Source organism: Castor canadensis, chromosome 9 (assembly GCF_047511655.1).
Source record: "Castor canadensis chromosome 9, mCasCan1.hap1v2, whole genome shotgun sequence".
In the NCBI taxonomy this organism is placed as follows: Eukaryota; Metazoa; Chordata; class Mammalia; order Rodentia; family Castoridae; genus Castor; species Castor canadensis.
In genome coordinates, this window is record NC_133394.1 from 12,814,720 (window position 1) to 12,840,454 (window position 25,735).

General features: G+C 42.0%; 1 protein-coding gene across 1 annotated transcript in view; it reads right to left on the bottom strand.

Moving 5' to 3' along the window:
• Positions 1-25,735, bottom strand: part of Frem3 (FRAS1 related extracellular matrix 3) — a 68,985-nt gene that overhangs the window by 8,128 nt on the left and 35,122 nt on the right. Inside the window, exons 3-6 of the mRNA XM_020174678.2 lie at positions 18,100-18,246; positions 14,874-15,104; positions 13,112-13,237; positions 6,852-7,103 (exon numbers count right to left, since the gene is read on the bottom strand). Of these exons, the coding sequence (XP_020030267.2) occupies positions 6,852-7,103; positions 13,112-13,237; positions 14,874-15,104; positions 18,100-18,246 (756 nt within the window). The remainder of the gene's footprint in view (positions 1-6,851; positions 7,104-13,111; positions 13,238-14,873; positions 15,105-18,099; positions 18,247-25,735) is intronic.

Sequence of the window (25,735 nt, forward strand, 5' to 3'; positions counted from 1 at the left end):
CTGGAAAGTGGGCTGTACCCTGGAACAGGAGAGCACAAGTGATAACAATAAAAAGTTCCTACACCTATGTGTCTCAGTGGAATTTCTAAGTGTCACATCGACCAGAAGAATGCAGTCCATCACCTTTAAGATTTAGAATCTTGATCTTTAAAAAAATGACACTAGTGTAGAAGGGGGATATTTTTGGGGGGCGGGGAATGGAACCATAGAGAAGGGAGAGAGAGAAGGAAGAGAGTAACCAAAGTACCTTACATGTGTGTATGAAAATAGGCTAATACGTCCATTAAAAGCAGGGGAAGGAGGATAAGAAATAGTAACGAAAGGGTGAATTGATCAAAGCACATTATATACATGTATGTCACAATGAAACCTCTTTGGATGATTAATATATGCCAGTAAAAAAAGATTCAACATAAGCCTGAAATATGTTTACCATGAGTAACCATGTTAAAGGTCTTGGGATGTCTGATTGCATTTGTTCACCAAATGCAAAACACTTCAGGTGTCCTGGAGGCTGCCACACAGCCAGCATCTCCACCAACAGCCACTACTTATTGGTCCAGTCATCTCTATTGTAAGCAAGGGTGGCCCTCGGTCACCTCTTTTCTCCTTTCCTGTTCCTAAAGTCTTTGTTCCTGAGCTGTTTACTAATGGCCACTGAAATATTTTCTTTCTTCAATTTCAAATTAAGGAAAGTAAAACATTACTTTTAAAGCTAGTAGTAATTGTATTGTAATAAAAGTGGCCGTATAAAATATCATGATCCCATTTCTTCTGAATGATTGGCTGAATTTTTATAGCATGGTAATTTATGTCTTTCAGGTTTTTGAAATATTTATTGTTGAAGTTTATCTTGGTCCATAGGAACAATAGTAACTTCATGTTTTTAAAGTTGGTGTCCTAATTTCACCAAAAGGATGCTTGTTAGGCCCAATTTTTCCTGACAATGTTTAAAAAATATAAGATCATTCTGCTGGATGCTCATTTAATGACAAAGCTACTAAACTAGCCTGCAATCTTTATAGGGAAGTTTTATGCATGTTTTTACAAGCCCTACTGCGTCAGGACAAAATGTACAGCCTTCTGTGAAATTGGGCATTGATTACTTTTTTGTGAGAGGTTATATGTTTTTAATTTACATACTGTAATAAAAGAAATGTCTTCTGCAGATAAGCATAGACATACTCTAAAGTATTTGTATAAAGAACACATTTTTTGAAAAAGAGATTTTTGCTTTTAATTTTCATTTTTTGGTGGTGCTGGGGATCAAACCTGGGACCTTGCACATGCTAAAAAGCTGCTCTATACTGAGCTACATAACTAGCCAGCCACTTTTTTTTTGGTAATACTTGGGTTTGAACTCAGGGCTTCACAACTTGTAAGGCAGATGTTCTACTGCTTGAGTGGGGGCCTCCAGCCCTCCCTTTTTTGATTAGTAAGTATCCTCAGTTTCATCTTGCTATTGATATATAGGGCACATGGAAAATATAGTCTGAGGCCAAGTGAATACATACAAGACTGTCATGTATTCATTCAGCAAATGTTATTTAGGCATCATCCACTGTGGCCTCTGCCTTCAGGGAGCTGGTATTTTGATGATGGTGCCCATGGCACAGAGGGGCCAGGGAGTGGCTCTGCCCCTGTCTCTCCCTGCAGGCTTTCTTTTCTCACCATCATGGTAGTTGTCTTTACAGAGGTGTTTCTTTAGCTGGCCCATTTGACAAGGAGACATGCCCTGTGTGTTTAAGGGAGCAAACACTTCCCAGGGGCTAACTAAATAGAACAAGAAGTTTTATCCTGGTTCTAACTAGAAAAAACAAGCTTGCCCTTGAGCTGTTTGGGTACTTTTTCAGGTCTCAGGACATTGTGTTGCCACTGCCCTAAAAGAAAATATGCTTTTGCTACAGGATGATGTATTTGACACTCTAAACAAAGAAGCATTGCTGGGATTTAACAATTACCCAGATTCTGGCCAATTATCTGTGAAACCCTAACTGTGGAAAATGAGGGCATGCTTTCTCAATATTTTTTCAGTCAATTTTGTAGGGCGTGTGCTTTAGTCCTGTCTGAAATGGCAACTAAACTATTGCCAGAGATGTGCCACACTAGACTTTGACTAATGTTTAATGTTTAAAAAGTGAACTAGGTGCATGTCCATTTCACTAGTCCAAAGATGAGAATTAAGTGGTGGGTGAGCTAACAGTCCTATGGTCATTGCCTCAAGGCCAAAGTAAAATGGTGCCATTCAGAGGAACCATTAGCCACAGGAGTGTCCAAGTCAATGACTCTCTAGTCTGGAGACCATTGTGGAGGTAGCTCCCATGGCAGCCATTCACTGAGGGCCACAACGAGTGTCCCCACAGAGTGGTTGAAGTAATGCCTCAGTATTGCACAGACGGAAGCCTGGTCTGACTGTGGACAGGGAGACATTCCAGGGCCTTCAATCAGCAAGGGCTGAACAGAGTGTGACCAAGCATAGCTCAGCAGAGTGGGGCTGGGTTAGTGAGGTTACGGCTGTAAAATAGTGACTGTTTTGTACCATGTTGAGGAGAAAACAGTTTAGCTGATGTTCACTGTGCATGAAATCTAGAAAAGACCAGGCAGCCCCAACCCAAATATATCAGGTGCCTGTTTTGACCTTGGACTCTGGGTAGTTATTTGCTCAATTGGAGATGGCTGTACTACTCTGATGGTAGAGCTAGGATGTCATGGTCATTGAACAATATCCTGCCTGCAAAGAGACTGCACAGGTAGTCTTTGAGGAGGGACTGCACTAACTGGAGGGTCCTGGTGTTTTGTACCCTTTGACCTTTGATGGTTCACTATAGCTCATAATTTAACCTCCTGCCTCATACATTTCTCCTGTGGGTCTGTATTCTGTCCTGGGGCCATTGACAAGATTGAATTTCTGGGCCTTTGACCTTGACAGTCAGGTCATGGGCTGCAGGACCAGCCAAGAAGCATCCTTGGCATGGCTGGAAGACATCTGGACAGGCACTGAAGTCTCTAGAAGGAGTATTGTGTCACCTCTTGGGAGCTTGGGAGATGTGTGGACTCTTGTGAATGTCTAAGCTTACAATTACTTCACTATGTCATCTCAGATTTCTTAAGTGAGATTCAGTAGATCAGTCACCCTTGTGAGGCAGGCTAGAAGTAGGAAAGTTTAGGGCTCATGTAGGTTGCCTGGAGATGGGCCAGACCACCCTCACCTGGCTGGGAACTGCCCACACTGCTCCCTTCTCGTTCATTATTGGGTGGGAACCTCCTGGGCCTGCCCTCCCATGGGATAGTGTAGGTTTTAAAGGCACCTGAAAACGAAAAGCACGCTCTCTCAGCCAGCGACCCCACCTGTGCCCACCGTGTCCCCTCCTTCTTCCCTTTCCTCACCTGGCAGGATGGGTGACTCCCCTTCTCTCAATAAAGCTATCCTACCTCACCCCAACCACATGCTCTGCTTGGATTTTTTTCCATTTGGAGCACAAAACCAGAATCTTCTGATGACAGACTGCACCAGCGCTATTAACTCTTGTATGTCTCCTTTCTTGGCTACTGGTTGTCTCAGGTCATGATAAGCTCCCATGTGACACAGGAAAGGCAGAGTTCACACACTGGAAATAGTTGTTGGCCTTAATACATTCTGTAGCCTTCATATGTCTGAGACATATGACATATGTCTGAGACGAAAAGTTCCAGGAAGGAAAACTTAAGGTAAATATATTGATTGTTGAAATAAGAATTTTTATATCATCTGTTTATGATGCTATTGAAATACTTCAGAGTTATAATTTTCATTAATTATTAATAGGAGGTCTCAGATCTGAGAGATGCTGAGAACCTGAGAACAAAACCAAAATCACTTAGGAAGCTATGAAAAGGGTAATTAGAAGCTAAAGCTTGTGGTGTCACCTCTTTTTGTCATTAGATGATAACATGAAAAATTACACATAATGACTACAAATGGCCACATATGTGGATCCTGGTACTGAATTTTAAGTTTATCTTTAATAAATGTTATAGAATCTGAATGCAGATTTACTAAATCTGGTAATTATGAGGAGTGCTCTCATATGAATTGCTCTATTATGAATTAGTAATTATGAATAATATGCGGCAATTTAGACTGCTTACACTGAACTGAGAATCTTGCACCATTATTTCTGTGTGTTAATTTTTTCTCTACTGAAAAGCCTTTGAAAGGAGTGGGGCATGGCTCAAGTGCCTTGCCTAGCAAGGGCAAGTCTTTGAGTTCAAACCCCAGTAAAAATAAAAACAGCATTTGGGAATAAAGTAATTAAGGTTACGTGTGATAGAAGCCTTATAGATTGAGAAACTGGACCTTCCCAAGGTCAACTACAGAGAACTGGGCCCCTGGCCAAGAAGTCCAATCTCCAAAGCTTTTCTTACTCTATCATTGCCCTTCTGCTTCCCTTCTTCTTACACTGCATTTCTTTCATTGGGCACTTTGGCTAACACCCAGCTTCAGAAGAGAAAATAATAAGAGACTCTTCTGGTATCTTCTGTCTAGCTGTAAGGAAAGGTGTGGCTGTGAAGGGAGAAAGAATTTGAAGCTGTATGTTTACAGATTTTAACTTCTCATGCTAACTCCTCATCACCAAAGACTTGACTATAAAGGGAAGAGCTACTGTGAAACTGAGTATGTAGAATAATAGAAAAGTCTACAATTCATAACTTTTCCTTTTTCCCTTCTTTTGCCTGCTTTAAACCTTCTTCATCTGTAGCCAGCAAACCCTTCCCGATCTCTTATTAAAAGATAGGGGCTCCCACCATAATCCTAATCAAACCTTGAGATTAAAAATGCTAATCTTTGCTGGGCACCAGTGGTTTATGCCTATAATCCTGGCAATTTGGGAGCATGAGATGGGAGAATTGAGATTTGAGGTGGCCCAGGGAAACACACAGCTTAGGCGATCCCATCCTCAAAATAACCAGAGCCAAATGGAGTGGAGGTGCAGTTCATGCAGTACAGCGCCTGCTTTGCAAATGGGAAGCCCTGAGTGCAAATCTCAGTTGTACCATGCATGTTATTTTTAAGAAAACAATCACTATCTTAATTTTAATGGAGAAATTTTTGAAAAAAACCCATAAAGAAGAAAGCATAGACCTCAGGTCCTATTCTTATCTTAGCTTTTGATACTTGTGAAAATGTGTTTTGGAAATGAACTTAGCTCTTAATTTTTTTTTTCTTTTTAATGTGTGAAAGTGATTTATTTACACTTCTGAGATCTGGTCTGTAGGGTGTAGGATGCCATATCACCAAGCAAAGCCAATGAGGAGACCAAAAAGTAAACAAACAAACCACTTTTGATCTCACTCATGTTCCCCCGCCGTTCTGTGGTTGTTTTGAGAACAAAAATTTAAACAAAACAGATACATGATAAATTTGCCATATCACCTGGAGAGTATATACACTGTTCAAACTGTACTTATTACGTGTGCATCGCTTGACACAGCTCTCAGTTTAATGGAAGCTCTGTGTTGAATCTGCACAGCAGTCACATTCACTTGGGGTCTGTAATAGCAGGCCAGTCTAATCCTGCCTAGATCTGAGCAAAGCAACTCACAGTCCTGACAGAAGCACGGTTGAGAGATGAAGCAATCAATCTAGTTTGAAAGCAGTAATAAAACATCTGCTCCTGGCCCTGTCTTTACTACCATTTTCTTTTAAACGTGATCCTCATAGGAAGGGATATGTAGATCTGAGATGTTAACACTGGGTTTGATACTTCTTACAGGAGGAGAGGGCTGGTGTTGAGTTATAAAGAGAACTTTCTTCTCTGGATGGCTTCCCCAGGGACTCGAGCCAATTTCCCTGACCAGAAGCCACAGGAAGAGGCACAGATGCTTTACACATGGAACTCCATGACACCCTCGTGCTATTTTAAAACTCCCTGTACTGCTAAGATGAGGGTCCTTGTGCGGCAGCCCTGGTTGGGAACTTAGATACTTGATGCAGGTTCTCTTCTTGGCTTCCTTACAAGTTTTAGGTCACCTTGGGCTGTGCTGCTTCTTTCTTTTTAAAAATAAAGTCATACACAAATACTCAATGTTCCTATATTGCCATTTTGCCCTTGGTATTGACGATGATGTCTATGCATTTGAAAAGCTATTCACAGCTTTTGGAGAAAGAAGAACACCAAATATTCCTTTAATACGTAAAGAAAGCTAGATTTCTTCTATTTGGAGGCAAGTGGGTTTGAACTCAGGGCCTAATGCACTTGCTATGCAGGCACTCTACTGCTTGAGCCAGGCTGGCAGCCTGTACATATAGACATGAAAGTGCCACAAGAAAACTCCCTGTGTAGTTATCTTAACCAATTTTTTTTCTTCTTCTTATTTTCTTACGAAAAATCAGAGAACAGAAGGGCAGAACAGGTCTCATCTGGAAGGGTTGGCACCAGTGAGAGGGGGAGGATTGGGGAAGGGTATAGGAGGGTGAATATGGTGCAAATACTGTGTACCTATGTATGTAAATGGAAAAGGGACCTGTTGAAACTATTCCAGGAATGGAGGGGGACATAAAGGAGAATGATGGATGGAGTGGATTCAAATGTGATATATTTGATGTATTATAAGAACTTTCATAAATGCCACAGTGTAACCCCCACCCAGCATGACAATAAAAAACATTGAAAAACAAACCCCAACTAATCATGGCTTATAAAAAGAGGATAAAAAAAAGACAGGTTAAGATAGACTCACAATGAAATAAATTTGGAAAGTTATCCCTCAAAAAAAAGCAAGCAAGCTAGGTTTGCTTTTTCAACTGTTTGAGCCATGTGTGAGCAGAAGGCAGTCATTGTCAAGAGTGGGGAAGCCGGAAATGGACCTACCATCCTCGGGGTCAGCCAGGACAGTCACCTTGGTGGTGGGGAATTTGGCTCCCAGCTGCCCTCCCACCGGCAGGCTCAGTGAAACCCTGAAGGATTCCTCGTCTTCATACAGGGAGTCATTGATGATGAGGACCCGGCAGGTCTGCTCAGTCTCATGCTTGCGAAAGTGGAGGAAGCTCGTGTGGTCTTCTGGTCGTGAGACATAGTCAGAGAGAGATGACACCATGGCAAGAACTGTGCCTGTGGCAGAATCTACAGGAATGAGAGAAGGAGCAGGGAAGGTGAGAAGAAAGGGAATTCCCAATGGGGCCTTCACCTATCACTTCTTCAAACTATTTTTAAATAATAGCCATCAGAGTTATCAGGCATACTTATCTCTTCTAGTCACAAATACTAGTATTATAATTAGAAGGCTTTCAGAATAGACTCTGCTATTTCAATATGGTCCAGATTTGGTGGTATTTAAGTAGGATATATTGAGTAAGATGTGTTTCGATTAGGGGCTAAATAAACTGAAAGATAATAGGAAGCTACAGATGGCTTATCCTAAATCTTTCATATGTGGATGGGAAGACAGGGACAGAGAATTTAGGACTAGAAAACACAACATGGTGATGGCATAGAGCTTCTTCTGCCTCTTCTTTGCCCACAGTGACACAGCTGTGAGCAGCATCTACTTGGTCTACTCCTTACCCTCTGACTGGAGTTCCTTCTGTGCAACCACAATGCAGGCACTAGCTAATTTATAAGGAGTGCAGGGTTGATTGGGGATTTCAGTTTACATTCAGCACACTTTAAATTTTATTTGACTAATTTACTGACGTTAAGATTCACCAATGCAGAAGCACAATTTGATGAGTTTTGACAAATCCATACAATCATGTAACCACCAACACAGAATGTTTTTATCTACCCACAAATGTTGACATGTGCTCTTTGCAATCCACCTTCTTCCCTGTCATCTACCAGCCCCTGGAAACCACAAATCTGCTTTTTGTCAGTATGGATTCATTTGCGCTTAAGAGAAGTTCACAGAAATGGAGACACACAGTGGTCTCTGTGTCTGGATTCTTTCATTTAGCAGAATGCTTTGGAGGTTCATCCATCTATCATGACTTAGTTCACTTTAATTATTGACCATGGTCCCCCATTGTGTGGCTACACCACATTTATTATTTACCAGTTGGCGACAGGGTCTTTTTTAGCCATTCTGAGTAATGTTACTCTGAATATGCTAGTGGAGGTCTTGGAATGGATATATAATTTTGTTTCTTTGTAGTAAATACTTAGGAGTAGAATTTCTGGGATTCAGTGCATTTTTTTTTGTTTCCTTTTAAAATCTTTTCTCTTTTGGTGCTGGGAATGGAACCCAGGGCCTTGCACATGTTAGGCAAGTGCTCTACCACTGAGCTTCGTCCCAGCCCTTGTTTGTAGTATTAAAAACAGCAGGGGTGGGAATGTAGTTCAGTGGTAGAGCACTTTCCTAGCATGTGTGAGGCCCTGGATTCCACCCCCAGAACCACAAAAAGATAAAAATCAAAACAAATCAAAATGACCCAGCCACATATAGGTTTAGAGCTAAGTTCTGTGAGAAGTATTCACAGAAATTTAAATGATCTAGGTAGACCAAAGAGTATAAAATGACTCAATATACTAGACAAGCAATTTTTGAAAGTGTAAATACTTCCTTTTACACTTTTCCTTAGGAAGAAGTAGTGGGAATATGATGGTGAGAGTCCAGATGGGCTACTCTAGCCTTGTAAGTGTCTTTCTTGCTCAGAGTTGTGGTGTATGGATTATGTGTGAGAACACCAACACTCACCATCTTCTAAACATAAATACAAGTTGATGTCTGTGACTGTGTGTTGATATAGCTTGTTAAAAAATGAAAATCTATGCCAGGCGCCAGTGGCTCATGCCTGTAATCTAAGTTACTCAGGAGGCAGAGGTCAGGAGGGTCACGATTCGATGCCAGCCTGGGCAAATAGTTCTTAAGACCCTATCTCAAAAAAACCCAGCACAAAACAGGGCTGGTCAAGTGCCTCCAGTGGTAGAGGACCTGCCTTACAAGTTTGAAGCCCTGAGTTCAAACCTCAATATTGCCAAAAAAAAAAAAAATTGTCTCAGAGGCTTTACTCAGAATGGTACTGACTCAGGATGTTTTTAGAACAATTTTTTAAAATTTATTTTTTTATTGTCATATTATTGTTGTACTGGGGCTACATTGTGACATTTACAAAAGTGCTTACAATATAAATTATAAAAGTACTTAACAATATATCTTAGTTAAATTCACCCCCTCTATCATTCTCCTTTATCCCTCCTCCTCCCATTTTTAGAATAGTTTAGGAGGTCTCATTTTTTCCACTTTTATGTATGAGTACGTAATATTTCCACCATATTTATCTTCCTGCACTCTTTCCTTATCCTCCCCACTCACACCTGGTACCAACCCCCAGACAGGACCTTCCTGTCCTCCATTTTTACCTTTCTGTTCTTCATTTTTTAAAACAGACATTTTTGTTTGTGTAAGATATCTATACAGAGGGTTTCATTATGACATTTCCATGTTTATATGTATTATAACCTGAATTGGTTCAGTTCCTCCATTTTTCTCCTTTCTGCCTTAGTCCTCTTCTTATGGTGAGTTCAAACAGGTTTAAAAATTCTCTATTCATTCTTGTATAGGAGGTGCCTCAACCATATTCACTTTCTTTACCTCCTTCATTTACCTTGTCCCTCCTGTTAGTGCCTTCCCTGTCCCATTAGTGTCCTCTCCTTTGCGTGCCCTGTTTGCCATTTTTGTCCTTTGTTGTTTGGGTGTCTGTTTATCCGTCAGTGGGAGTTTTGCCTTGGTACTTACCTGGACATGCACTGTGCTGAAGTCAGTGCACCCTCTTCACTGCACTTCCTCATCCTTTTCCCCCATCCTGTGTTGTTTAAGTTTTCAGTGTTTCCTTACAGGTGTGATGTATTTCATTATTGTTCTCTATCTTTCTTTCCTTCTTTTCCTCCTCCCTGGTCTCCTCTACTTTTGGATGCATGCTTTAGAACAATTTTTTGAGAGCACAAATATTAGAATTATTAGGGAGTAACACATTGTTTTGTTATTCTGGAAACATGAAAAAAAGATTCAAGCTGGATTGTTGATAAGAACAGAATGTGCATATGAAGGCAGAAAGCAGAAAGCACTAGAAACGGATAGGCAGAGGAGGGGCTCCCACGTGGTGGGGAGGCTGGCCAAGATTTGGCTTTGAAACCTTGTTCCTCTATGATGTTCCTTTCCCAGGAAAACCTATGCTTGAAAGAGGTCTCTGAGGTCAAGTCCACCAGGTGAGGCTGGTTCTTGGGATGTTGGAGACAAGTGCTATCACCGAATGCCAGAGACAGGTACTCTTTAGCTAAATGAGAAGGGAGAAGTGTGCCTGGCACCATAGAAAGGCCCACAGGACAAGAACAGACACTCGGTTTGTCAGAGACTTCTGTGCACAAAAAGGAAAATAGGCATACAGTACCATGACACTGATTAAAAAGCAAACAATGCAATGTCAAATGTTTGAAAAAAGACTATACACTGGAGTGTGAGTGTTATTTCTTACTTTGCTTAGTCATCAAACTGTAAAGTGTTTGGTATGAAAAAAAGATTTCTTGTCAGAAATACATAATTTAGTTTCTCAGGATAAATGCCCAAAACAGGTAAGTGCTAGAGTCCTCAGTAAGAATCAAATGCTGTCTTTATTAAATGCTGTATGAAATCTTTTTATATGTGGCTCATTTCTCCTAGGATTTTAGAAAATTTACTTTAGGAAACTGATCAGTTATATGTGTTAATCAAGAACACAGAATACTGACATTAGTTTAAATTAAAAAACAAAAAACAGCTGTACGCTGGTGGATCATACCTGTAATCCTTACCAATTGGGAGGCTGAGATCTGGAGGATCATGGTTCAAGGCCAGTCCTGGCAATATTTTGCAAGACCCCCATCTCCAAAATAACCAGAGCAAAATGGACTGAAGGTATAACTTAAGTGATAGACATCATCTTTGTAAGAACGAAGCTCTAAGTTCAAACCCCAGCCCCACCAAAAAGAAAAAACTTTATTGTAAGTTAAAAATCCTCAGGAGTTGGGGGGGTGCTCATGATTGGAAGGAGGCAGGGAGCAAGTAGCTATAAGGGCAGGACAAGGGTGCCACAATGTGGAGATCCTATGGAGAGCGGCCTTGGGATTTCTGTTCTCAGTGATTGGCCTCTGAGTGAAGGACTCTGAGATGATCTCACGTTACAAAACAACTAGAAATAATCATTGTGGATTTTCTGTGCTCATAGACAGCAAGGAAAACCATATAGGGTCCCAGACAACAACAAAAATGAAAAAACATCTCCTCTTCCCACAATCAAAAAACTTCCAAAGCCCAAAAAATAAAAACCCCTAACCTAGAGAAAGGCCTCCACTTAGAGGCCTGGGTCTTCCCCAAGAACATCAGGGAGAGCCGGGTCTCGGGGTGTCACCTCATGGGGCTCACTGGAAGCTGAGAGACAGGACTGAGATTCAGGGCACAGGAGGGGCTCAGGTCCACAGTGCCCCATGGACTGCAGAGGGAGAAAGCAAACCCTTCTCAGAGGAAAGCACCCCAGAACTTCTCACAGCTTTAGATCAAGCACACCGGAGACGAACTTTTCATTCTTAGTTTTTTGGTGGTGTGGTGGGTCAAGACACAGAACAGGATAGGACATTCTTTTTCTCTTTCTCCTTTTCTGAACCTTCTTTTCAATTGCAAATATGTGCAGATTATTCACACCCAAACCTTAGCCTAGGGACCATCCAAACGTCTCCTCACTCACTGATTATTGGTCATCAAAAACTGCTCAGGTTTTACCCCACCCACAGGCTGGTGCGAGCTTTTAAAACACTTTTTAACACAGGGGTCGCTCTCTTTGCTTCCACCTCCCACCTGGCCAATGACAGCCCTTTGGAAATTCTTTCCCTAACCTTTCACAAACCTTTATTATCACCCTTGCTACCTGGATGCATCTGAGCTATGTCCCCAACCAGCCAGGCACGTGCTTTGTAGGTTATCAATAATCCACAAATTCTAACTGTGGCTACCAGTAAGTGAAGGAGGCCATTAGTCTTAGACTATGGTTTGGTGGTGGTCTCGAAGGCCCACCACTCAAGCTTCCATCTGCCAGGGCATCACTTGCCCTTACCAGTATTCTCAGACATGATGTGGGAGCTTTGTACCTTAGAACAAACAAACAAAAATGCCCACCATTGTTTGGGAATGACATCTCCATTACTGATATATAGACAAGAAGGAGCACAGATTTCAGACTGTGAACCTAGACAATGGATCTAGAACTGTGACCCCAAATCTACAGCAGCAAGCCCAGGAAACTGAGCCATAAACTCTGGGGCAATCATCTCCAAATGATTGGGTATTAATCAATAACTCTCAGCTTCCCTAGCTTTTGTTCCTACTTCTAACATAGGACCAACCAGAGAAAGCCAAATATACTCTCCTAGCCAGTCAGGATGCCCCACTTCATCTTAGCTGACCTCCAACATCCCCATGCCAACCTGGGCACACCTGACACCTCTCCATCCCCCACTACGGCATTTTCCCAACTCCTCTGCCTACCTGTGCCAGGTGCAAGTAGTGAGGTGCCTGCCTCCCTGCTCCACAAAGCTCTGGACAAACAGCCTTTGCTTGTTGTTGGGCAATCTTCATTTATTCCCACTCCCACAGTTTTCCTCATTGCACAGTTTTGGTGCAGGGATGGGGCAGCTGAATTTTGACTCTATGGATGTGGAGAAGCCAGAAAGAATGGGATCTTGTTTTGGGGGCCGAGGACACCTGCTCCCAGTGCTGGAGGCATTTATATTTAGAGGGTTGAAAGGGATGAGAAGACAGACTGAATAGCACAGACCATGTTACCGTGTTGTCCAAGGCAAAGCAGACCCATAAAAATAAGGGGGCCTTATTTATATGCAAGTTATTTTCACATGACTCATTGGACTCACAGAACTTTGTGAGGTAAATTTTGAGTGGAAATTTACCTGTGGTTGAGTGGATCAGCAGACAGTGGTCAGGGTACCCAAACAGCTTAGGGACCATCCCTGAGCTGTAAGGTCAGTGAAAGAAATAGGTACCGTGAATGATGACTGACAGGTGTCCAATGCCTGGCCCTCTGTGTGGCTCACTGCCCACACCACTGCCAGCACCAACACAGTGTCCAGCCCCCCGCAGAGCCTCCTACCTGCATGTGTGCAGCAAATGACCTTGAGCTCCTGACTGGTGTCTCCAGAGCGTCTCACAGGAATCAAAAGCTCCCCAACAGCCTCCTCGATTCTGTATTCCGCCTCTGGAATATAAACCGTTGATTCTAGAAAAGATGGCAGAAGACATTTCAGGAGGACTTTAACACACAGAAATGTACATAGTCTCTGACCCTACATTTTTCAACATGGTTAACTGTATCAACTATAATGAGAGTGGGAAGTGACATTTATTATTGAGTGGTCCTGGAAAAGTAGTGGAATTGAGTTTAGAAAGAAGAGTGAACATTAAAACAGAAAGGAATATTCTGCCATAATATTCCTTCCCCCTCCCCCTCTCCCCCTCCCCCCTGCTTCTCCTCCCTGCCTTGCTTGCTTTGATGGAGGCAATGATTCCCTCCACTTCCGGTTACTTTAGCCTTCCTGATCCATTCATGTATCTGAGCAGTGTTTTCCATAAAACTCATCAGACACCCGTTCATGGAGCTGTGAGGACTATTTTTCTATTTCTTTTCATCAGCTAAAGTGCAGAGCATACAGAATCATATTTCTCAAGTTGTGTTTCAATAAAACTAGAACTCAGAAAATTTAAAGGATATTTATAACCAAAAAAAATCCCTGGTCCTGTTTGGGAAAAGAGTTGAACAGGTTTCTTTGTCGGAGTGTTTCTCAGAGTCTCAATGTGCTCGTGTGAATTGCGATGTTTAAAACAGAGCAAGGAAGGTTGAAATGGCTCCTAAACTTGCTTCACTGTGGACAGCGTCCACCCCATGAAGATATCCTGTCACTCTAACGTTGCTCACACAGTTTGGGACACGGAGATTCCTCATGGAGCCCTGTGGAAGGCAAGACCAGTCCCCCGATTGCAAGTTCTACACTTCCGGCTGCTGCCAGAATTTTCCCAACTATGTGGTATAATTGGTGTGTCTCATTACAATTCAAAGATAAGCCGGGCACTGTGGCTCCCACCTGTAATCTTAGCTATTCAGGAAGCAGAGATCAGGAGGATTGTGGTTCAGAGCCAGCCCGGGAAAACAGTTTGTGAGACCATATCTCAAAAAAACCTATCAGATAAAAGGGCTGGTGGCATGGCTCAAGGTGTAAGCCCTGAGTTCAAGCCTCAGTACCAAAAAAAAAAAAAAAAAAAAAAAAAATCAAAGAAATGCTAAAAACTCCCTTTAGGGAATATTTCTCTTCTTTACTCCCAAAGGACAGCAAATAGCATGATGACTACCTAGATTTTTTTTTCTGTTTAATTTCTCTAGATATTTGCTTAATGAATTCGTACAATCAGCCAATGAATGCATGAATATGACGTGTAGCTATAACAGACCTTCATGGAACACCTGGGCTGGCAGGTCACCCCTCAGAAGCCACTTCTAGGGCAACGGTTATCTAAGCCCTCCCCCCCTCCCCCCCCCTGCTCAATGGCAGCTTTCAGACCAGGTTCTGGACCCGGAGTCCTGCAGAATAGCCATCTAGGGCAGGGAGGCTCCACACAGATGCTGCCTAGGAAGCTCACAGTCAGGACTGTGTGGATGTTCAAGGAATCCCGGAAAAGATCCTTTTTATTTTAATCCCTTTTATTCCTTTTGGAAAATTCTGAGAGATAATGGGAAAAGTAGTGTCTTGAAGTCATTTACTTCATGTTAAATCTTGGATGGGTATGAATGTGTCTGGTGACCTTCTGAGCCTGAGAGAGGCGCGAATGCCTTTCACAGCACATCAGCCAACGCCACATACCATCTTCAGGGTCCACAATTTCAACCGTTGCCATTTCTGGAAACTCCAGTGCAGCCATGCCGGGTTCTGACAGAATGATCTGGAAAGTTTCTGAGGTCTCATACTGGTGGTCAGGTATAATTCTCACTTTCCATACGGCTGTAGTCTGTCCAGGATTGAATTGGACCTGTTCATGGGCTTTTCCTTTAAAATCTTTACCGTCTTTGGCACTTTCAGCTTTGGTACCAATGCCTGAATAAAAGCCAGGAAAGGGTTAATATAAAGTCAAGTGACTAAGGGGATATTCTTGCAAAACGGAGTCTACTGTTAGTAAAAATGAGAAACGTAGACATTACTTCTTTTAGGACTCTGCAAAGATATCTGTAAATGACCTTTCTTGCTTGAAAGAGTGTAAGTAAAACAGAAGAGAACTGATTTGAGAGGAAGGAGGAAGGAGGACTGACAGAAGGAACTGAACACAGATCAGACATTAATTTATTTACTTTAGCATAAGTCTACCGAGGGCATCTGCTGTACCAAACTCTGCCAGGTTCTGGAGATTCAGAGATGGGTAAGAAAGAGTCGCAGCCCCACAGGCAGCTCCCAGTCCAAACAGAAGACACTAGAATGTGCGCTCTATGGAGGCAGGGATCTTTGACTGGTGTGTTCACTGATGAATTCCTGGGACAGAGTAAATATTTTTGAGAGAATATTTTATGTCTCATAATTGTAACTTCTGCAGCCTTTGAGGGAATGACTGCTAGGTTGTTTTCTCATGGAGACCCCAACTAATGGTGGCTTGTTTCCTCAAGTGTTCAGTGATTTTTTTGATTGTGAGAGATTTCTTAGTAATTTTCCAGACGATTAGGTCACTGGTAGTGGAAATGGAGAGGCTGGGACTGATTGGGGTTCTCTTACGAAACAGGGATTAGTGTCTCATTGAGGAGACCAAGTAACAATTAAAATAACAACAAATAGTTTTTAAAATATCCAATACCAAATACAATGGTAAAAGGCTCATAGAGGCTAACTAAACTAGGCTGTAGGTAGCTCGAGTGTAGAGTACCTGCTTACCAAGTGGCAAGGCTCTGAGTTCAAATCAATCAATCAACCTTCCCCACACAGTGCTCAAGCAACATTGTAGTATTGTTGGTTTTTATTTTAACATTATGAAGTTTGGATTCTGCAGTTGTTTGAATGTGTGAAATCCAATACTAGGATCTGACATTAGTGATGGTGAAAAACTTCCATAAGTGAGATTAATAGGCCCTTGTGCAATTCCTTTGTCTCCTTTTCAAATAATCTGAACCCTTATAAAAGACACCCACAGTTGTAAAGCGGGAAAATGATTTCTAATTTAGTATGGCTAGTGACGTCTTTGCAAACTTAGCAGGGAAAGCCTGCATTCATGCAGTTCAGTAACTGAGCGTCAAGGTCCAATACTTCAGAAGGGCCTCCAGGGTCACATGCTGGAGGTGGGGACCATAGGAAGAGCGAGTGATGTCCTCAGCTGAAGCCCCAGAGAGTGTGGTGGCTCTGCTATAGGAAGAAGGCACATGGCTATTTGCTTAGTACATTTGGTGAACATTGACTCTGAGCAAGGTGTGAAGATGTCACACAGACTTAGGCCCAGCCACCATAGCCTCAAGAGGTTCTCCACATAGGGGGAGAAAGGCAGATGAATAGGTGTTTTCAATTCTTTTCAACCATGCCATGGAATAATAATGGTAAGTGCCTCTATTCAGGCATTTTCTGTGTGCCAGGGACCATGCTAACTCAATTTAGATTTACTATCTTGTATCAGCCACCAACACATTTTGAGGGGGATAACTGAAACACATAGAAAACTGAACTTTCACGAACACTGGTGAGCTGGTGTGGTGGTACCCTCTGTAGTTCCTGCTACCCAGAAGGCAGAGGCAGGAGGATTATGTGCTTGAGGCCAGCCTGGGCAAAGGTAATGGTGACATCCTGCCTGAAAACAAAACAAAATAAAAACAAAAGAGCTTGGGGCATAGCTCAAGTGGTAGAGCTCTTGTCTTGTATGTGCAAGGCCCAGGGTTCAATCCCTAGTACAGGGGCTATGGATAAGTGTTTTGATAGGAAGTCAAACTCCACAATTCGTTTCCTTTTCTCTTCTAGATTCTGTGCTTTGCTACTAGCCCTGCCTGGGCTGGGATGGAGGCCTTCAGACTTTTGGGAGCATCTGAATATGATGGTTTGGAGGTTTACTTCTGTGGTTTGGATGTGGTTTTAGGCAACACTGTATAGGACACAAGATTAAAAAGTCGTGGGGGCAGAGCTCTGCAAGAGAAATTCTACCTGTGTTGATGAAGAGGTGTGGGCTGAAGCTTTGGGTGACCTCTTTCCTAAGAGAGCAGACTATTCCAGAAGCCTGGGCCTGGAGAGAAGGGGAAAAGCTTATGTTTTCTTGATTGCCTATTTTCTCTGCAGCCCATTTCCTTCCTGGCTTCTCTCCAACAGTTTTGATATTCTGGGGTCCTACTTATCTGGGAGACTCAGAACGGTCATTTGTAAAATGAAGATAGCACATCCCGTCTCCTCAACAGATTATGAAAATAAAGTTGAAATGGTTTCTGAAAGTTCTGGAAGCTAAAGATGCTATGAAACATTACTAGAACAATTATTAACTATTAATGGTAATAATGGGATTCATTATGCAGGCATCATGTGTATATGTTTACATCAAGGAAATGGAATTGGGGACTAGGTCCTTGTACAACCAAAAGAAAGATACTGTACACGTCCTCGAGTCATTGACAACCTAATTGCAGGGTTAAAACAATTACAAACATGATAAGAAGCAGTTAGCATGAAAAACAGTAATACCTCATGTGCCCAATAATTGTTCAAAAAAAATGTGAGCATAAGCGTACAAAAATGCTTTATGTTTCAAGACAATTTAAAAAAAAATTGAGTGATTTGGGACTCTGGGATGGCTAGGAAGTGTCTTAATTTTCTTGGAGTCCTTTCAGTTATAGAAGTGAGAAAGAATGTGACCTGTCAGAAAGATGAAAAGGGGAAGGAGGGGAAAAAAATTGATCCATCTTTTTCCTATAGTTCACATGGAGCAAAAGCCATAGCAAACAATTTCCACACACAGCTTTGGAGACGTCCCCCAAGCCGGTTACGGATTCTCTCTCAGTCTGTTCTCCCGTCATTCCTTTTCAGCTTATATTTCATGTTTCTGTGACCTTTTTCCAACAACCAACCCCTAGTGACTTACTGATAAAGGATGTCCCTGCAAGGTGTCCTCGGCGTGTGAGGGTCACTTGTAAGAACGTGGAGTCTTCATCCACAATGTAGTACTCTTTCTCCAAAGAAATCCAAGCCCAGTTTAGATGAAAAGGCTGATCCATTAGTTTATTTCCCCCTGTAATTGACAGGGATGAAGAAAATATCAAAAGCCAGGGGTTTCAAAACACATGTTTTTTTCATTTCCTTGTCTTTTTTCTTTGTTTTTCTAAAGAAGGTCATAAGGACTGTTTTAAGTGGGCTTCACAGAGCCAGAGGTTTGATTTCAGGTCATATTCAATACCTCCACATCCACCTTTCCTCCTTGTTTCCCTTGGTTACTTCCTCTTTCCTGTCTCCTTCCTCCATTACTTCCTCTACCATGTGGTTTGCTCCTCTGTATCATTTGCTCTCACGTTCATTTAGAAGTTCCTTTAAGACAGGGATCACATCTTATTTACCTGTTTTAGAACTCTCAGGACCTATATGGTGTTTTGAACACAAATGCTTAAATGCTTAAAAACAACCCAAACAGAATAGACAAGGATTTCTTCTGGTCCACAGCAGGTCACAGGCCTTTTTGTGGATGGTCAGCCTGGCTCCTTTCTGGGGTTGTGTGATGTGTGTGGATTAGAAGAAGGAACAGGTGACCCCCCCCAGCTAAGAAAAGGTGGCTGCAGATAGTCACTGGTGAAAGACTGTTGCATCTATGACTCAGTTTCAATTGACGGGCCCCGTAATCAGTGCCAGATATCAAAGTGAGTTGGGGACAGCCCATCGCATGCAAATTCATCTGTGAAGGATTTGGCAGCTACTTCCACAACTACTGAAGTCCTTAATCAGATCAAGCATATCAAAAAGGGTTAGTGGGTGAACAAGAAGGGGGGATTTGTGAAGCAAGTACTTCAGAAAAGGTTGGTGCCATGGTGGGGATCTTTATCATCACACAAAAAGGGTGAGGATGAAGGTAGGGTGATAGTGTTCACCTCCAGTCTGGAGGGAGTGGATTGCCATGCTTTCTTGGAGAGCCTGATATGCACTTCTGCACCTGGAGATCCTGTGGCTGACTCATCCCAGAAAAATCCTAAGTGGCCTTGACTGAGTAGAGAGGGTGGGGAAAGAATGAGCTGGGAAGGAATTCAGCAGCCACTGGAGTGGGGCAAGGACAGCACACATGTGAACCACAGGTGGGACATTCCCCAACAGGGCCAATGGGGTCTCAGCAGGAAGGAAGCTGGGAGCCTATCCAGATTCCCATGGACTGAGACACAGTAAGTGACAAGGCGCTGCAGGAAGGGGGTCCCAGGAACAGGAATCTTTGAGAAATCCATGGAAACACCAACTAAAGTATGAGTTCTGGTTAAGTAGCTGCCGCCCAGAAGACCCTGGCTTTGGATGGCAGCAGTATATATCTCATACCAGAATATACTCTGTCTCTCTTCTTCCCTTTCTCTGGGGCCAAACCTGGAGGATCAAAGCCCTGTTAGCAAGTGTGCAAAGAAGGCTGGCCTCCATCTTCCTTCCACCTGGAGGGTTCTGACCCACAGCTAGAGAGAATGCTCAACAAAACAGTTCTGAGATCTAGTTGCTACTTGGGACTGGAGTCTAGCAATCAGATTGACATGGCATTTCTGATTTAATACGACTATGTTTTCATTTGGGAGTGATTAGAAAATTTAGGTGACCTACTAAGTGTCCACGTAGGAAGAGGGGGAGCGCATTTCCTCTAACTACCACCACTGACTAAATGATAAAAGGACGCACAACTAAAATTATAATTTGATTACACCAGAAATCATGCTTATTGGGCATGCCTGAAACACACAGATGTCTAACTGCAAAAAATGCTTAATGTGGGTTTTTCCTATTTTTACTTTCTTTTGTCTTTCTTTCTAAAAATAATATTGGTGATGTTATTATGGATAGTCTGATAAAGGCAGAAAAACAAAACAAGCATGCCAGAAATCCCATCATCATTTAAAAAATAATAATGAGCTTGTTTCCAGTTTGAAACCACTTGAATTCTTTGTGTACATAGTCTTATGGACTTTGAAATCATGGCTGAAAATAATAGGTTATGTTTATTCTTTTGTGTCTTTTTCAAAGTTCTTTCACATGAACTTTATTTTATTTTTACAACCAAATTAGAGAGTAGAGCAACTCTTAGCCTCATTTTATAACTAGATAGTTTCAGCATGAGGAAGTGACTTGACCAGGTCTACACAGCTGAACGCCCAGATCAAGCAAGGCTGTGGTTCCATGGACTCCTAGTGCAGTGCTTGGTTTTTAACCTCAAGCATCCTTGCCTATGATCTGCGCTACTCAAATACTGCAAAAGGAAGCTGTGCAAAATCTACTGGAGACCAATCTCTCTGAATCAAAACACACACAATGAAAAGTCTCCTATTCCAGACATAGCTATTTTGTAGTCTGAAGTGAAAAGCATAGACTCTTGAGTCAAATGGACCCAGGTTCGTATTCTGACTCTGCTTCTCACCAATGTGCAGCCATGAATGAATGATAGAGATTTAGTTTTCTCATCCATCAATGTGATAAGGGCATGGCTAACTGTACCAGACTGTGCGGGGATCAAAGAAAACAGTGGTACAGATTGCCCGGCATGCATTAGGCGCTCAGGAAATGTGGGTTGTTTTCATCATGGTTTTAAAAGAGCATAGAGTTGATTGATACCAGGCTATCTGCTTCTTGTGATAGTGCTTTCCCTAATAAGTGGTTCATCGGTATTTTTTGTATTCCAATGGCTATAGGAATGGCTTCCACTTTTATTATAACATTTTTATTTTTGAAATAGTTTCATTTGCTATTCACTTACTTTTTATCTGTCCTCTAGCCAACAAATCCTTATTATTTATTTTGCTATAATTTTAGAAAGCACAGTCCTTGAGCAACGTAAGTAAATGTGAAAGTGTCCCTGCTTTCAGGCCTGAGCTCATCAGTCACTGTGTAGGACCAGCCAGCATTGCTTGCAAGCCATGCTTGCTGTTAGAACCCCATTGAGTCCCTCCTAGAAAAATGAGAAAAATAAAAAGAATCTCAGTGCTAAAACTTTTAGAGGAAAGGTTCTTTCCTTCCGAGTGTGTTAGGAAGAAGCTGGGCAGGAATTATTTCTAGTTGGAGGTGAAGTTCACCTGCAGATGTTTTAAGACTATGGTCATTGATATTGCTACATAAAATCAACCTCAGAAATAAAGAAAATATCTAAGAAGCAACTTGATAGGACTTTGGCCTAAGTTAAAATGCCATAAATACATTCAATGGCAGAGTGCCTCCTCCCCCCCAAAAAGAGAAATTGATTATGAAATGAAAACACTAAGTGATGAAAACAATAGGTGACAGAGAAGTTTTTTTCCTTTTCTTCTTCTTTTTTGTGGTACTGGGTTTGAACTCAGGGCTATGCACTTGTTGTACTACTTAAGCCATGTCCCTAGAGGTTTTTTGCTTTAGCTACTTTTCAGCTAAGGTTTTCTATTTACTCCTGGGGCTGACCTTAGACTGGATGCTTCTTACCTATGCTTCCTGTGTAGCTGAGATCATGGGCACATACTGCCATGCCTGGCTTATTGATTCAGATGGAGTTCTCTTAACTCTTTGCTCGGGCCGGCCTTCAACAGCAATCCTTCTGATCTCTGCCTCCTGAACAGCTGGGATTATAGGCATGAGCCACCTTGTCTGGCCCATGAGAGAGTTCTTATTTAATTTATTTCCTCCTTCTCTTTCTCTATAGCAACCAAAACCAGAGATTAATGCCCGCCTTTTCCCCGGGGCAGTCATGTCTTAAAGCTTGATCATAAATACCCTCTCCTTACACTGAGTTAAAGATATTATTGTAGTTGGATTAAGTGTGAACTTGTGTCAAAGACAAAGATGGAGCCGGCTTATTACAGAATGCTGAAATACTGAAGGGTCTGCCATTGCAAATGCTGGCTGACCATTAGAGCAAGTCAACGCTGAGGAAAGTTGTGTTATCTTAGTGCTATCTATAAACAAAGTCACTTTTACATAGTAGAAGAATTATAAATGTTTATTTCCTTATTGTGGGCACTGCTGCATCAGGCTCTCCAGTCTTAGCAGAAAATCATACATGTATGTACGAATATTGCTAAACAGAACACGAGGCCAGTGTGATTATGGGTAGAAGTGAATGAGGCAAAATGAGCCCAGGGGAAGACTCCCTGGGGGCTGGCACTGGCCTCGACTGGGAGGGAAAGGTAGACCTTCTTCTGTGGAGGGAGATGGAGGCAGACACAGGGGAGCAGAGTCCAGCCTTGTGTGTTCTTGACCCTTTGTAGCACAACTGTTCTTTGACAAAAGAGCTGTTTCTAAGACATGAAGACCACTTCATGTCTTAGAAAAGGACTCACGCCTCCTTTGCCTGGTTTCGGACATAAACTGTTTCATTCCAGGACATGTTTTATTGATACACCTCATTGCACCCATCACCAGATCAGTTACTGAAAAGCTACATGGAGTTTACCTTTCTGTAGCACCTCTAGTATGGCATGTTACAGGAGCAAAATTAAAAATTTTAGAATATCATTTTATTGGACAGTTGTCAAGTGTAAGAACTGTAATTTGTGGTGCAGGTCTAAGATGAGTAACATCGAGGGTTTAGAGTATAATTTGAAGGTTATTAACAATCTGAAGATAGTAATTATTTTAGAAATTATTTAAGTGCTTTAAAAAGTTACTTCAAATTTGTGAGCACAATTTTTGAACTTTGTCTTGCCTCATCAACTGAATAGGTAGAATAATTCTTTATTCAAAGCCACAGCAATTAACAAGCTTTTCTTCCTCCAAGATTCCTTGTGAAAGATGATTCATGCCTTGTGATTTCCACTGAATTGAATGCTTTTCTTTTTTTTTTTTTTTTGCAGTACTGGGGTTTGAACTCAGGGCTTCATGCTTGCTAGGCAGACATTATACCATCTGAGCCACTCCACCAGATGAATGCTTTTGTTTTCTGTCACCAATTAATTCTACCAATTTCCTGTCCTATGCAAAGGACCTTGAGACACTTAAGATAAGTCAGAGGTGTATCATAAATGCTATTAAATGCTGTGGAACTTTCTTTTTCTTTCTTTTTTGATGATACTGGGGTTTGAACTCAGGGCCTCATGCTTGCAAGGCAGGTGATTTACCACTTGAGTCATTCCACCAGCCCTTTATGTGTTTGGTATTTTAGAGACAGGGTCTCTCAAACTATTTGCCCAGGTCGGCCTTGTATTGTGATTCTTCTGATCTCTGTCTCCCAAGTCGCTAAGACGACACGTGTGAGCCACCGGCACTATAGAACTAACTTTCTTGTTGGCATTTTGTAATAAATATTTTACCTCCTGCTCAGTTATATTTAAACACTGGAATAGTCTAAAACTTTTTGAGCCCACAGATTTATTTGGGTATATAGTAGTAAATTTCTCTCTCCAAATATATATATTTAACATATTTACCTGCAATTTCGGAGAATTTATGGAAGCCCTTCAGCCCACCAATGGACTCCTTAAACTCTGTGCTAAGCAGAGAACACTAATTAGGCACATACACTGCTTGTAGGTTTCCAGAGTAATGAGTAAGTTAACTATTTCCCTAGTGATAGTCATTAGTTGAAATGGGGTCTCACAGACTTTTTGTTCAGGTTGGCTTTGAACAGTGATCCTTCCAATCTCTGCCTCCCAAGAAGCTAGGATTACAGGCTTGAGCCACTGTACTCACCACGAAAGAAATTTTAACATCAACCTATTTTTCATGGAAAGTGAGGATTCGAATTACATTTCATATACTGTATTTAAAATTTCAAGCCATGCATAGGAGATCCTGCTCATGGAGCTTACTTTCCAGGGAGGGTGAAAAGCAAATGGCGTGTCATGGGGTGGTAGTGATAAGTGGCATGCGGAAAAATAGCCAGGAGGAGTAGATACAGGGTGACTGGGGGAAGCAGAAGGGACCATTGTATGTAGTGCGGGTAGGCAAGACTTTCCTAAAGGGGTGATACTCGATTAGAGACTAGGGGTAAGAATATTCCAGGTACAGGGAAGAACATGTACAAAATAAACATGTCTACATTAAAAACAAACTAATATTCTTTCGTGACCAACTGATTATTTATGCACCAGTCCCTTGTGTATATATTAGCAAACTTCTCTGGAAAAGCACTGGAACTTTTCCTTTCTTTGCCCATCAATCAGCACGTAAGGAGGTGCATGAATGTTTTCAAGCCTGGAGTGCTCATTTAGGGCCATTTACTTAGCGTGATTTTCTTCTCTGACTACCCAGCAACTTTTGAACTCCCTTCTGTAACTGGAGAATTTGATATCGGCAGCTCCCTTTTCTAAGAAGAAATATCCTTGTGCAGTCTCCCTTGGGCCTTACAGGTAGGACATAAACGTGTCACCTAGCCTCTATCAGTAGCTTGAGACTTGATCAGAAGTGTGTAATGTGAGGATACAGGTATTGCCAGGACCTCGTGTTTTATATAGGGTTACAATGTAGGCACTTGGCTTTCACAGGGATTAGTGGCAGATGTCCAGTGTCTGAGGACAAGTACACAAGCTGGGCCTACTGGTGGTGGCAGTCACAAAATGTTATTGGCATCCTTTCTGGCTTCATGGACTGTCATAGTCTCTCTGACTTCCTAGAGATATTACTGAAGCCACTGCTATTCCATAATGAATTTCTTTTGAGCCTAAATTGCTACAGTAGATTTGCAACTAAGAAACTTGATTCAGACACCAATGAGCTTGTTCTTGTTTTTATCTTAGTTGAAGCTATAAAATAGGTAGACGACAGTGGCTTATGACTGTAATCCTAGCTACCTGGGAGGCTGAGATCAGGAGGATCATGGTTGGAGGCCAGCCCAGGCAAATAGTTTGCAAGACCCTATCTCTCAGAGAACTAGGACAAAAATGGACTGGAGGTGTGGTTCAAGAGGTAGAGTGCCTGCTTTGTAAGTGCAAAGTCCCGAGCTCAAACCCATGAAAGGTGGAAAAAAAAGGAATAGCAATGTCTTCAAACCAGTACAAAAGGTTTTTTTGGGAGGTGGTAATTTACATAACCCAATCAAGTAGTACAGCTGGATTTCTCAAAAATCCAGCCTAGGAGTAGCAAATATTTAGGTGGACAGTTGTCCTGAGTCTCCAGCCCCCTAGAGCCAAAAGGTTTCTGGTTAAGTCACTTCTTTGGTCATTTGCACTCATTTTCTGCAGAGCAGCTAGCCATCTCTTTCCTGGTGAGCTTGACTTTCTAGTTCACAAGGCCAGCTGAGCTAGGTTAGCAACTTAGCTAACTGCCACACTTGTGTGCAGTCAGTTGTGACCCTGGCTGTTGTGCCAGGGTAAAGAAGAGGGCAGTTCTCAGACAAGAGGGCTTGGGGATTGAGAAAACCCAGATGGCGTTCATCTTTATATCAGGACACAGAAACTGGGTGAGAATACTGGAAGGCTCTTCTGCATTCTTGTCTCTGACAGTCCTTCTGTATTCAGACCCTCAAATTAAAGTGTTCACACAACACATGGAAGCAGCTAGATGGGGCAGGAAAGCAGGTTCAGTGGCCACCCTGTCACAGATTAGCTGTCTGAACTCGAGAAAGCTACCAAGTGTCTTTGAATTTTAGG